Source organism: Diplotaxodon limnothrissa, linkage group LG1, assembly GCF_057381915.1.
Source record: "Diplotaxodon limnothrissa isolate DT_005_m linkage group LG1, D_limnothrissa_male_GT1.1, whole genome shotgun sequence".
In the NCBI taxonomy this organism is placed as follows: domain Eukaryota; kingdom Metazoa; phylum Chordata; class Actinopteri; order Cichliformes; family Cichlidae; genus Diplotaxodon; species Diplotaxodon limnothrissa.
Genome location: NC_140596.1, coordinates 3,965,730 through 3,978,694, shown reverse-complemented (window position 1 = coordinate 3,978,694; position 12,965 = coordinate 3,965,730). Strand labels below are relative to the sequence as shown.

At 45.5% G+C, this 12,965-nt stretch overlaps 1 protein-coding gene across 1 annotated transcript in view; it reads right to left on the bottom strand.

Moving 5' to 3' along the window:
• The window catches only part of vps13c (vacuolar protein sorting 13 homolog C), a 52,789-nt gene that overhangs the window by 25,582 nt on the left and 14,242 nt on the right, over window positions 1-12,965 (bottom strand). The window contains exons 30-54 of the mRNA XM_085358674.1: window positions 12,838-12,954; window positions 12,640-12,743; window positions 11,670-11,837; window positions 8,261-8,565; window positions 7,839-7,983; window positions 7,652-7,760; window positions 6,972-7,105; window positions 6,622-6,778; window positions 6,421-6,500; window positions 6,248-6,307; window positions 5,653-5,809; window positions 5,461-5,580; window positions 5,277-5,380; window positions 4,953-5,120; window positions 4,345-4,649; window positions 3,605-3,752; window positions 3,021-3,159; window positions 2,598-2,716; window positions 2,310-2,476; window positions 1,816-2,069; window positions 1,397-1,623; window positions 997-1,089; window positions 640-873; window positions 424-555; window positions 60-149 (exon numbers count right to left, since the gene is read on the bottom strand). Coding sequence (XP_085214800.1) covers window positions 60-149; window positions 424-555; window positions 640-873; window positions 997-1,089; window positions 1,397-1,623; window positions 1,816-2,069; window positions 2,310-2,476; window positions 2,598-2,716; window positions 3,021-3,159; window positions 3,605-3,752; window positions 4,345-4,649; window positions 4,953-5,120; window positions 5,277-5,380; window positions 5,461-5,580; window positions 5,653-5,809; window positions 6,248-6,307; window positions 6,421-6,500; window positions 6,622-6,778; window positions 6,972-7,105; window positions 7,652-7,760; window positions 7,839-7,983; window positions 8,261-8,565; window positions 11,670-11,837; window positions 12,640-12,743; window positions 12,838-12,954 — 3,836 coding nt within the window. The remainder of the gene's footprint in view (window positions 1-59; window positions 150-423; window positions 556-639; window positions 874-996; window positions 1,090-1,396; window positions 1,624-1,815; window positions 2,070-2,309; window positions 2,477-2,597; window positions 2,717-3,020; window positions 3,160-3,604; window positions 3,753-4,344; window positions 4,650-4,952; window positions 5,121-5,276; window positions 5,381-5,460; window positions 5,581-5,652; window positions 5,810-6,247; window positions 6,308-6,420; window positions 6,501-6,621; window positions 6,779-6,971; window positions 7,106-7,651; window positions 7,761-7,838; window positions 7,984-8,260; window positions 8,566-11,669; window positions 11,838-12,639; window positions 12,744-12,837; window positions 12,955-12,965) is intronic.

The window sequence follows — 12,965 nt, the reverse complement described above, 5'->3', positions numbered from 1 at the left end:
GCTGTCATAATAATCACACAAAGTTCATTAAGAGCAAGCTTCGCTGCTAGCAGCTTTACCTCGAACTCCAGGTTCCACCTTCGTCTGCCGCCGTCGACTCGTTCCAGCAGAGGCTCCCACACCGCGTGGGTCTCATTAAAGTAATTCACCTGGGAACAGATGACACACTTGGGTTTTTTTCCACTGAGCACAGCAGCTGCGATAACTCAGCTGTCAGAGAGATTTTTGTCTTTCTGGAATATATCAGCCTATCCCTTCCAGTGGCGTCAACACCTTCGGTGGTAGGATGAACACATGAATAATGTTCTTAAATACTCCTCAGCTAAAACTAAAGTTAGGAAAAAAAAACCAAACTAAAGTTAGGAGCCTTGAATATATGACATGAGTTTCAGGATCAGGTCTGAATCCAGGTTGAGTTCTTACTTCAAGCGTCATATCAGCTCTCAGCTGTGGCAGCGAAGACCAGTTTTTGGCTGAACCATTGAAGGAGGACTCGGCCAGCAGCAGAGGGACTGTTCGATGACCCAAACCGGACTCCAGAGTCACCTGTACAACCTGAGGGCCAACAACAGCTCGTCAAAAAGAAGCAAACCTTCTTTAAAGTTTTACAATGAATGTTCTGCGAGGACGCTGTGGTACCTTGACTTCGACGCCAAAGCTCTCCCCTTCATTTCGTCCGTCCGGTTCTCTGAAGCTCTCGGTGACCTCGGTGGCCTGGTCCACTCCCAGGAACCAGTAGTTACAGTTGTAGATGTTCATGACCGACCACAGGTCACTGACATCGGGCTTCGATGCCTCGCACTGTTGATCCTTCTGCTTTGCCGTCATGGCGGCTGTTATCGTTGTCACTGTGTTGAGGATGAACGGTGAAATCTGCAGATGAAAGACACACTGGTGATGAGTTCACTGACAGTCGGGAAATCACCGCGAGTCCAGAGAAGCAACACAGAGTCTCCAACATATGTCAGTGTGATTTCTAAATCCATAAATAAATACCTTAATTATGATTTCCTCCACTGTCACGGAGCCCCTCAGTGGCTGATTGGGGTGAGCTTTGGTTTCCAAGGTGACCGAACAAGGTCTCAGTACCTTTTGGATAGAGCCAGACTGATACCTTTAATCACGTTTGTTCATCTCTCATTACTTACAAGACCACTAACACATCACATTTTCTTCCCCTACAGTAAGACACTTTTTCAGTTAATCTGTTACCCGACTCATATTTTTAAGGGTAATGCAGTAAAAATGGTTTTACTCCCAGTCGTTTACTACCCAAAACGCTGTGGGTTTAAATGTGTCTGACATATCAAAAAACACAAAGCAGAACTGATATAACAGTGAGTGAAAGGTTCTCTCTGAAGAATCTACAGACTGCAAAAAACAAGCACACTCTTACGGTGGTGACAGCCTTGTCCTCTTTGTTTTGGATGAAGGGGCAGGCGAGGACCTTCAGCTCCCTCAGGCTGGCTCTCATGTTCTGTGTGCCGTCCTCCTCGGCCTGTAGCGTGAAGTCGCACTGAAATGAGGCCACGAGAGCTGGGGCGTCGGCCTTCATCAGGTTGGCCACGAACACCACCTCTGGGTCCACCACCACTGCTCGAAGTCGAGTCTTCACTGTGGAGGCTGCAGAGAGAAAACAGTCTTGTGATGGTTTTTCTTTTTTTGTTTCCGTTCTCGCTTTGTGATTCTGAATGGTCGTCTTTAGCTTGACTGAGAAGCTCTGAATACTTGGAAACATCAATTTTACAGTTTTATACAGTAGATATACTCAATCCCCCCCGCCTCTCCGGTTGGGGTCTGGTGTCCCGATCTTACCAGTCTTGGGGTCGGCTCGTGGTTCAGTGGTCTGTCTCAGCTGCAGTCTGTCGCTCGGTGCAGAGGTGGCGGGCGGAGCCGAACTCTGCGGCAGAGCCTGCAGGAAGAAATCTCCGACGGCCATCAGAAACTCCACGCTTGCACAGAGATAGAGCTTCTGCAGAATGGCCACCACCTCCCGTTCTGCTGCGCTCTGCCGGTACGTCACGTCGATCGTGACCCCTGAGCTCTCTTCGTCTCTCTGCCTCACCATCCTGCAGCAAGTTAACACAATGTGTGATCACTGACCGAAAACTCTCATCTAAACCACTTTGGTAGCAAAAAACTAAACTGCTTTCCATATGGATCATATTCACTGTGCAGTGTGATCTGACTGTTTCTTCTTCTTCTCTGAAAAACAACTACAGACTATTTGATGAAGAACTCCATCAGTGATTGATCACGTCATCAACAAAACAGTCAGACAGACAGAAAGCAGAGATCATTTGACTTACCGCGAGGTGACCCTCTCCATGCCGGTCCTCAGGTCGTCCAGTGTGCAGGCAGTCAGCACCGTGCTCACCTCCATGCTGCCATTATTTAGGATCTTCCCTGAAGTTTTTAGCAAGTGTAGGGCAAATTCTCCCAGTCTGAGGTCCTGCTGGTTCTGGAGATCTGAGGACTGGGAACAGGGACAACAGTCAGGAAGAATAACTAACACTTACTTGCTTACTCCAACCACTGGACGAATAGCGTCCCCCAGATATCAGTTTCTTTTCACGTCCTTGTTGTTTCTAACTGACCTGTTTGGGGTCGAGGTACAGAACCAGACCAAGAGACTCGATGTTGAAGTTAAACTTGACAGTCTCCAAAGTTTCATCGTCCTCTTCACTGTGGCTCACAGTCATCTTTCCAGAACCACCTGAGCAATCAGGACAAAGATCACATCAACAAAACGGCAAGAAAGCTTAAAGTGGATCTATTACACTCATTAACAATATTTTTATTCTTGGACTTTCGAGCAGCCTAGCTTGATTTAGGGTTCAAAATAATCCTGGTCTATCTTATATCAGATACATGTCAGCGCTTTGAGTACTCCGGGAGAGTAGAGAAGCGCTATATAAGAATCAGTCCATTTACCATGTCATCAGTCAGACACAGAAACCAGACAAATATCAGGGTTCAACTCTGGATGAGTGAAGATCTGAACATAAACTCAATCGGACCTGTCGGGGTGGCTCCAGCTGCTCGGACCTGCAGACTGGTCTCCTGCCGGGCTGCGGCGGGCTCCGGGCTTCCGGCCTCTCCCAGATTCTCCATCAGGATCCTGAGCACCACCTTCAGGTCGTCTTGACTGAGCTTCACCTGCACAGACGCATCAGTCACTACTCAGTCTGTCTACAGCTGTGACTAGAATGAGGCTACGGCTAAAGGCTGCTAGCCTAGCCTAAACCTGCGTCCTTATTGGAGGTGTCTACGCAGACTACAGACCACAACAAACAAACTGCATCCAGCTTCCAAGTAAAAGACGAGACCAGCAACAATATAACTCTACAGAGAGGCCTGTCCTCAGGGGAAACTGTACCTTTGGTGGTTTACTTGTCGACTGGTTGTAAAAACAAGAATAAAATCATTAGTGGAATTTCTGACACATTTTATTCTATTGAGGAAGATTATTACATACGTCTTAAAACACCAACCATACTGTACAGCTACTCTGTTTTTATATCGTCTTGTAATCTGGGAAAGATTTTTGGTTACAAGTTTAATAATGTAACAAGCATACATGTTAACTTCCTCTTCCTCCTACCTTCATGGGTTTCAGATCTCCATCGATCTCCACAGCAGCCATCTTCTTGTACCAGGAAGCTGCCAGGTTTCTCTTGATGTTCAGGTGCAGGTTGACCGGTTCAAGCAGCTCTCTGCTAGGTTGGTTTGAGTCAGGCTCTAAGCAGGTCCTGGGCCACAACAGGAAAGACTCAATGTGCTTACAGGAGAAACTAATCAAAGTCTGCATATAAAAACAAAAGCTTCCCCTTCAAAGCTTTCTGCTTCTGCACCTTTTTTTCAAGCATGACCACAATATCCTTGGAATTCCTGATCTGACTACTTGCACATGCAGTTTCATCCTTTTTCTCAGATTGACCAGCAAATTTCACTGTTTTAACACAAAGGAGAGGCGCCAAGATTCAGGTGGCCAGATTGGGTCTTCCTTCCTGCACGTCTGTGGAGGTTCTCAGTCATTAAAGGTCACGGTAGTCTTAGGAGCTTAAAAAGACATTGAAACCTCTCGCGTCTTATCCAAGAGGTTTCCTGCAGCTTTAAAACTTTTAAAAACTGAAGAAGCTTCTTGGTGAAACAGACTTAAAGAAGTCCAGTTGCATCTTTTTACGCTCCTGAGACTTCCTTTAAGGTCCTATTCTAAGAACATCATTACTGACATTAAGGATTTCAGTCTTCAGGTTCTTTCATTTCACTTTGTAAAATCTTAATCAACACCATTAACATTTCTGACTGTGGATCAAGTCTGTGAGGCTTTGTTTCACTGACCTGGAGAGTTTCACCTTCGTCAGCTGGACGTCCATATTGTCGATGACGGCTGGCAGCGGACATCCTGTGACATCCAGCAGAGAGAAGCTGTTCCCAACAGTAATCAGACCCAGGTCCACCTCCAGAGCGTTGTTGGAGGTGGAGGACTGTGGTATGATGATGACTGGGGCCTTAAGGTTGATGTCCATGGACAGACGGAAGCTCTTCTGGGCGAAGTCACGTACGCTGGACGCGGCCTTCTCCGCTGCCTGAGCCGTCGCGGCGCTCAGAGCTTCTTTAGCGGTCTGGAAGTTGTTGGTGAAATTCTGCAAGAAAATTTAAAAAAAAAAAAAAAAAAAAAAAAGACAGTTTTCTTCAGTCCAGTAGTGACTATTTCATGCACTCTTAGGTGTTTTAAAAACCACTGGATCCAGGTTTCTTTTTGCATTTCTTCTCATTGGCAAAAATTAAAAAGAATAAAAGAAAACTCACAACATTAATACTGAGAAAGAAAAACAAATCAAACTGGGAGGAGGGAACACAAATAACAAACCAGTGCAGGTTTAGCTGCTCGGGTCAAACTAAAAACAGTTCTACAAACTAACTTTCAATCATCACGTGTGACTCACCAGCAGGGACATGAAGAACCTGTGCAGGTAAACCACCTGGATGCAGCCCACGTTTAACTTCACTTTGCCGTCAGTTTTGGAGGTGTCGGCGTAGCCCGCGCCCTCTGTGGCGTTAGGGGTCAGACTCACGCTGAAGCTGAACACCTCGTTACCCACGATGGAGATGGCCTGAAGCATAGTCGGAGGGAAACCGTTAGCTCACACAAGAACACAAACACAAGAGGGCAGGACGATCTAAAGCAGTCCCGGGGTATCAGGGTCTGAAGACGTTATCAGTTTTGACACAATGGAGTGAAGCATTCTTATATAAGACAACTTACTGACCTTCTTGTGGAAGCTTTTGGGATCAACGTTTAGAACAATGAAGTCTCGCATGCCGCCTGATATATGAGTCTGAGGTCCTTGCATCAGCAGCGAGCCATTAATACCTGAGGTACACAGCAGGCGTGTTACATCAGGTTTGGTAGTGAAAACTCACAGAAAACAAAATTCAGCTCTGATTCAGTACCTTGGATCTTGATGTCGGCCATGTTGCACAACTGGTCGCACACTAGGACGTTGAAGGCCCCGAGATCCATGACCACCTTCAGGTCTGTGACCTGAGAGTCTACAGGTGACACCAGGGCAGCTGCAGGAGAAAAATAACACATGACGCTGAGTTTTAAGTCAGACGCACATTGTGTGTGTGGGTGGTACTGACTGGACTTCGCAGAAACCGTCTTATCCTCCGTCTTTGGTCGGACTTCTTTCTCTGGAGACGGAACGCCGCCGCCAGATGACAATGCCGTCGACAGGAAGTTAATGGCTGACAGCAGAGCTTCGGTGTGAAGCATGACGTCGAGTGAGGTGAAAGTCACCTACGACCCAAGAGGAAAGCTGATGCATTTTAGTGGTTCTCAAAAATGTGCAACACCTGGGATGTGTGACAGATCTTAGTCCCGTGGTGCCACGTTCATCACTGGTATTTTATTAAGTTACTTTTCCCCTGTTCTACCTCTCGTCACAAATACAGGTTTTGTTGTTAGACAGCGTAGAGAGACGTTCATAGAAAGAACAGGCTCAAATCTATCAGAACAGGATGACGTGACGTGGAGCATTTTTTGTGTCTGTGTTGTAAATTTGAGTAAAACTTGGGTGATGCAGTGTGAAAATGATTTCTAAATCAGACAAATCCACCTGGTAACACTAGATCTGTGCAAACAGGGCTAAAGCCAAGCTTGCATTTCCTTCAACACGACCATGAGATGTGCAGAGATGATGCTGTACTGATCTGCAGGTGATGAACTATGACTCACATTGATCAGCTGCTCGGTGTTTTTGTAGACGGTGGAGAAGTTTGGTCCGGCACGGTCGGCCTGATGAAACAAACAGGCTGATTAAAAACTGCTGAATCTCAAACCGTCGACCCCACACGTAGTTCTCGCCTCCACCTCCCGTGCATGAACAGGTAATCACATGGTGACCTCACCTTACAATACTCCACTTTGAGCAGTTCAGCTCCAGACTCGACTGAAGAGCTGATGAGGCACAGCGGCTCCCCACTTGAGTCTAAACCAGAAGAGACCAAAGCTGTCACATCATCAACATGTTCGACCGCACATGCACAACCAAAGAAACCAGTACAGACACACTTGTGTCAGTAAACCCTGGTGTGCTGTAACGCTCTGACCTTTGAACTCGAGGCACTTCAGGGCAATTTTTCGGATGTATGTTGCTGCACTCATGTCGTATTTTCTGACTTTTGTGTTAATGCCCATGTGGGCGACGTGAAAGACCAGGAAAGGGGACTCCTTCTGTTCCTTTGGCTTTTTCAGAGTCAGAAGCACCTTAAGAGAAGTAGCAGAAAACACATTTAGATGACAGCAGAGCGCCAACATGTTGGAGCAACAATGAATGCAAAATTTTGTATCTCTTCAGATACAGAATGATCTTTCAGACTCTCTAAAGTCTCCACAGACTGATGTTCTCTTGAAACAGAGGAAAAGTGAGTCAGACTCTGAGCTCTGGCAGATTTCGTACCTCTTCCACTTCAAAGTTGAGGAGAACGCTGATGGTGTTTTCATTCTGAATTCCATTGGTTGCGGCCACAGCACCATTAGATGCTGGTGGTAATGACACCACATCTACCAGCTGCTCTGCAAGCTCTGCTTTCTCTGTGGAAGCAAAGCGGTGATTAAAACACACACGTGTGTTCAGATCTTCTTTTTCATGTCTCACTAACTGAAGTAGCGATCAAGTTCTTACATAAGAACCGTGCGTCATGGCCACTCAAACATCAACTTTGCTGTGAAAGCGACCCGACTTTAACACTAGTGATAAATGAACTTTTACTGAAATGCTCTGAGGGAGGATGCTCATGCCATCGTGTGTGCAGTTTCAATGCCCAGAAAAAGTAAATACTGGTCTCCACCCACCACCACCTGCCCACCAGATTTGGGTCCCTGCAGCTCTGCCCTTTTGCTGAATGAACCAGACACCATTTTATTGTACAGATGAAAGAAGGCAGTACTAGATATTTGTTTAATTTGCAAGTCATAGAACATAATATGGTTAAAACTTCCTGGGTTCTTCACAGTACTGGAGTAAGGATCTGGTTAAGTCCAAAGATAATCACTTCAGCTGTGTCTGAATTTACAAGCTGAAAATGACTTTTCTCCAACTTATTTCATTTCCCATCATGTGCTGTGAGAGTGAATCACCTTGGGCCACCTGTCTCTTCACATCCATGCTGTGCTCTTTGTTCCCCTCTCCAATGTTCTCTACTAGAATCTTCATCAGTACACCAAGATCTTCCTCACCCAGACTCATCTGATGGATACACAATAAAGGTTTAAGTCTCACTCTGCAGAGTCTGAATCCTGGTTCAGGAAAACAAGAGAGACCTACATTTAGGGACCGGAGCACTCCCTGGACCTGGACTCCGGGAATCTTAGAGAACCAGGAAGCTGCCAGGTTTCGGGTGACAAGCAGCTCTAAGTTGATTGGCTGAAGGATCTCGATGTCGGGCAGAGAGTCTCGCTTCAGTGTGGTTCTGAAAGCACAGTGGAATCTGTTTTTATCTGCTGGACCTTCGTCATGTTTCAGTGCAGCTAAGAGGAGAAACATTTCCCATCAACTGGTGTGTACGAAGACGCCAAGCGATGAAGAGAACTGGATGCAATCAGTGCATTGGTACCATTTCTAAGTCCCAGTGAGGTCTAAACAACCTGAGTTTAGCTGGATTTAAACCAACAAACACAATTAAGCAAAAGCAGAACTGTTTCCATCCCTGCTCACAGTCAGTGTATTCACATTTCTTATGTTGTTACCTGGACAGTTTCAGCTGCGTCAGCTGGACATCCATCTTCTCCACCACAGCTGGCAGAGGGAAACCCTCCACCGGCTGCAGAGAGAAGCTGTTTCCCACCGTGATCAGACCCAGATCCACCACCACAGCATTACAGGAGGTGGAGGACTGGGGGATGATGATGAGTGGGGCCTTCAGCTTGATGTCCATGGACAAACGGAAACTCTTCTGGGCGAAGTCTCGAACACTCGACGCGGCCTTCTCCGCTGCCTGAGCCGTCGCGGCGCTCAGAGCTTCTTTAGCAGTCTGGAAGTTGTCGACGAACATCTGAAGAACAAAAGCAATCAGGTGTGAGATGACAGACTTGAGTAGACTTAGAGAGACGCCATGAAGGAGCAAGTCAGAGGGCCAATGTGAGGAGTTCACTGTGTGCACAGGTTCATTTCTGTTTCACAAACCTTCACAGGGATATGAACCTCATGCTGATGGCAGGCTTTAAAGTCGCTGCGCTTACACACCAGCTGGCACTTGAAATCAGGAGTTGGAACCGAGACGTGGAAACTACGTTAGTTACGTTTTTTGAACATTTTTAATATCGTAAATATCGAGCTGAGTGTAGAAGTTAAAAGGTTCATATCACGACTGACGTATGAAACAAGAATGAAAGTCAAACCCGCTTTAAGGAGACGTCACACAGGCAAAGGTCATGTGACTGACGGGGGGGTGGCAGTGAGGGTGTGGGGGGGGATAATGAGGGCAGCTGAGTGATTTGCATAGCACATATGGAGGACGTGAGCTCTGATTACTGTCAGATGCTGTGCATGAAAAGCATTCCTTCTTCTGTCATCTCTCCCTGTGTCCGTGCTCACTCTGCCGAACATTCAAACCAGTTGTTTTAACCATCTCCTGGTCTCAGACGGGTGGCGCTCAGGGTTTTGAGTGACTTCCTGTCTCATGTGCTTTGTTTCAGTAACAGTTTGGTGGAAACACGCTCATTGAGGATGATTCTGCTGGACTGTCGGCTATCCTACAAATTTGTAACTGCCTGGATTTCTATGTCACGCAGGTGGGGTTTACTTTTATACTGCAGAAATCAGATTGTTGACACACCCTAAAGACATCCATTAAATTGCACTGACAACGAATATAAACGCACAATATGAGAACTACACCGTACGTCTGCCCTCTTGGCCTGGTTGCTCTTGGAAAAGAGATTTTACCTGGATAAACAAAAGGGTAATGAAATAATAAAAATTAAAAGTAGCGTTTTAGAAAAATGAAAGTGAAGCAAGCCCTACAAGCCAACAGCTATTTTGCAACATTGGGTTGAGCTCAGGCTTTGTAAAAAGACTGAAATGTGTTTCCTGCTTCTTAAACATATGAATAGTTTTCCTTATTTACTTCTTTTGATATTTTAATTTATAAAAATAAACTGGTTCCAAATAGATGATGCATTATAGTCCGTTAATCATCATTCTGTTGATGAGTTGAGGCCAATGTGTCATGGGAGGTCAGACGTATTCATATTTTCTAAAGTTATGAAATGAGAAATAAATACAGATGTGATGAGAAGCTGATCAAAGAAAGCATGAGCAGAGAGTATATTTAAAGTTGTCTTTTTGTCACTTCCCTTCTCCCTCAAAGTTAAACTTTGTCATATCGCGCCATTCAGATTAACCCGAGTCTACGACCAACGAGTAGAAGGTAGAGACGGGGGTTAATCCGCTCACAGAGACAGGGTCCCTCTGGGACGTTAAACCTGATGATATTTAAGCTGGTGGTGCAGCGGTGTTGTCGAGTGAAGCTAAAGCAGAAGGTTTTGTGCAGTTCAGAGGTGCATGCTGGATGCTGTACCTCGTCACCAGATGTATACTGAAAGCTAAAAGAAGCCTGCAAGAACAAAACACATCAACAAGACAAGAAAGATGAGAGACAAAGAACTGCAGAGAAAGGTCATGCAACAGGGAACAAGACATCTCTGATTTGACTCTACAGCTACAAACACATCAGAGAAGTTCAGAGTTTAAACTAAAGCTGATTCCCGACGACTGTCCTGCAGACATTACAGTGACAGCTGCAGCCAAAAGCAACTGAACATATAGAGTACAATACAGTTTCATTTCACAGTGACATGGAGCCAATTTCTGTCCATCCCTACTCACACTCACTCATTTCACAGAGGTCAACCACACGGAATGAAATTTGAAATTAACTTATCAAAAGGTTGGAATGGGTTTATAAACCACCATTAAGGAGCAGCAGCGGTTGTGTTCTGGTACGGAGGAGACTTCAAACACTTACAGAGGGACGTTTAACGGAATAATCTCACAATAAATAAAATCACTTGCATGTATATGAAAAAACTCATTGCTAATTATCTCCTGTTCTTCAGAATGAAAAGGCAAAGCAGAGAATTTTGGAAATTCTGCAAAGAGCTTGAATAGGAAACAGAAGGTTTTTTTTTCTAGCAAGTGAAGCACATAATCCTGATACAGCCGTCTGATAGTGGCATAAACTCTCATGAATGTCTCAGTTCCTGGTAGAATTCAACAAAGGAAAAGTAATCGAGTTTAAAAGAGGCAAAAAAGTACTTTAAGCACTTTAAGTATAAGTACTTAATTGATATCCTAGAGGGCAACTCCAGGCCTCGAGGGCCGGTGTCCTGCAGGTTTTAGATCTCACCCTGGGTCAACACACCTGAATCACAGGATTAGTTCGTTACCAGGCCTCTGGAGAACTTCAAGACATGTTGAGGAGGTCATTTAGCCATTTGAATCAGCTGTGATGGATCAAGGACACATCTAAAACCTGCAGGATACCGGCCACGCTGATCACAGAGTGGCTGAGTGTAGAAGGGCGGAGCCGATTAGATTTGGGCCACAGTGTGTCACAGATAATATAACATAGGTTGATTAGGAAGCATGTCAGACTGTTCACGGTATCCTGCTATGTGCTGCAGACGTCACCTGAAACTGCAGATGTGTGAGCGTGGACTGCTGGATCATAGAGGACATTGGCCACACACAGACAAGGCAAAGACTAGTTCTGTAGTTAGTGACTGTGTTAAGTTGAAGAGCACAGAAACAAAAGCAACACACTCACAACAAATGAAGGAAATTAATACTTCGATATAGGAATCTGAGAAGCCAAATGAAAGAAAGAGCCCACATCACATTTAAACACCGAAATGTGTGTTTAAAAATGAAATGTGTTCAAGACTAGAAGTGTGTGTGTGTGTCCATCACATGTGTTTGTGTATTTATACATTAACCTATAAGCACCATCACAATCAGGAGGGCAACCGTAACCAGGAGCCCAACGGCCTCCACACAGAGACAACAGTCATCTGGCCTTTTAGGGGTCGCCTGTGTGGAGGTCAGGGCTGAGTGTGAATGTGCATTTAATGTGTAGAGAAATATGACGCTCCTTACCAACAGAGACATGAGGAACTTGTGCAGGTAGACGATATGGATGCAGCCCAGGCGCAGGGTGACCTTCCCGTCCACCTTCGACATGTCGCCGTAGCCGTCGCCCTCGGTTGCCCCGGGAAACAGAGAGAGTTTGAAGCTGAACACTTCCTCACCCACGATGGACACTGCCTGCAGGGTGAAGAAAAGACCACAGCGGCACTTTCCATGACTCGAGACAGAGTACAGAACTTATCCTAGTACTAAAAGATCCCAGCTGACTTTTTACAGAAAAACAAAGACACTTAAGTGCACACAAACTTCTAAAGTAGCTTCTTTGTCTGGACTCAAGGCAGAAAGCAGATCTGATCATATATTGTGGCACGTGTACTGTTAGCATGACAGATGCTCAGGCTTCAGACTGCTTGAAAACCTCTGCTTTAGACAGCTAATATTCACTCCTGGGTCTGTACGACATCAGTGAGAATGGATCTCTCTGTTATGGTTGTCTCAGGGAACCAGCTGTGGCTGACAGAACAGCAGCCGGATCCACATGCTGATGCTGTTAAAGCCTTCCTGCTTATGAGAGGCAGAAAGCTGGCCTTAAAGGAAGGGCAGTTAAGCAGCTTGTTATAGGCTCATAAAAGGATACAGGATTTTAAAGTGCGAGTAATAAAAAACAACCTTAGTGGATTTCAAGAATGAAAATATAGAGCTGGAAATGAGTAATCCACTTGAAATCAATGTTAAACATCCTACTTAATGATCTGAGAAGTCTGTCTTTCTACCGCCTTTAGAATAGAATACAATAGAATGCCTTTTATTGTCACTATACACATGTACAATGAGATACAGAGCATCTCCTACTCAGAGCAGACCTGTGGGAAAGCAAGGTGCACAGTTTTACAGCGCTACATAAATAGTATACAAAAATATCACATGTACAAATACACTGTGGAAACAAAGTATTCCAGCAAGTTTTCCTGCTGCGGACCTTTCTGTGGATGGTATTGGGGTTGACGTCTGTGACCACGATGTCTCGCAGCCGTGCGAACACCTCCGTCTCCTTCGGCTGCACCAACACAGACGCGTCGATTCCTGCAGAGAGGTCACATGACCACAATTTATGCTTGATCGTGTGCCGTCAGCGTGCCCGTGCTTTTATCTCTCACTTCAGCTCAAGTGTTCGCACCTTGGACTCTGATGTCAGCGATGCTACGGCGGTCATCACACACCTCCACATGGAAACAACCCAACATGGCGACCAACTTGAAATTGAATATTCCTGCATCCTTAGCTCCTTTAGATACTGCAGAGAAC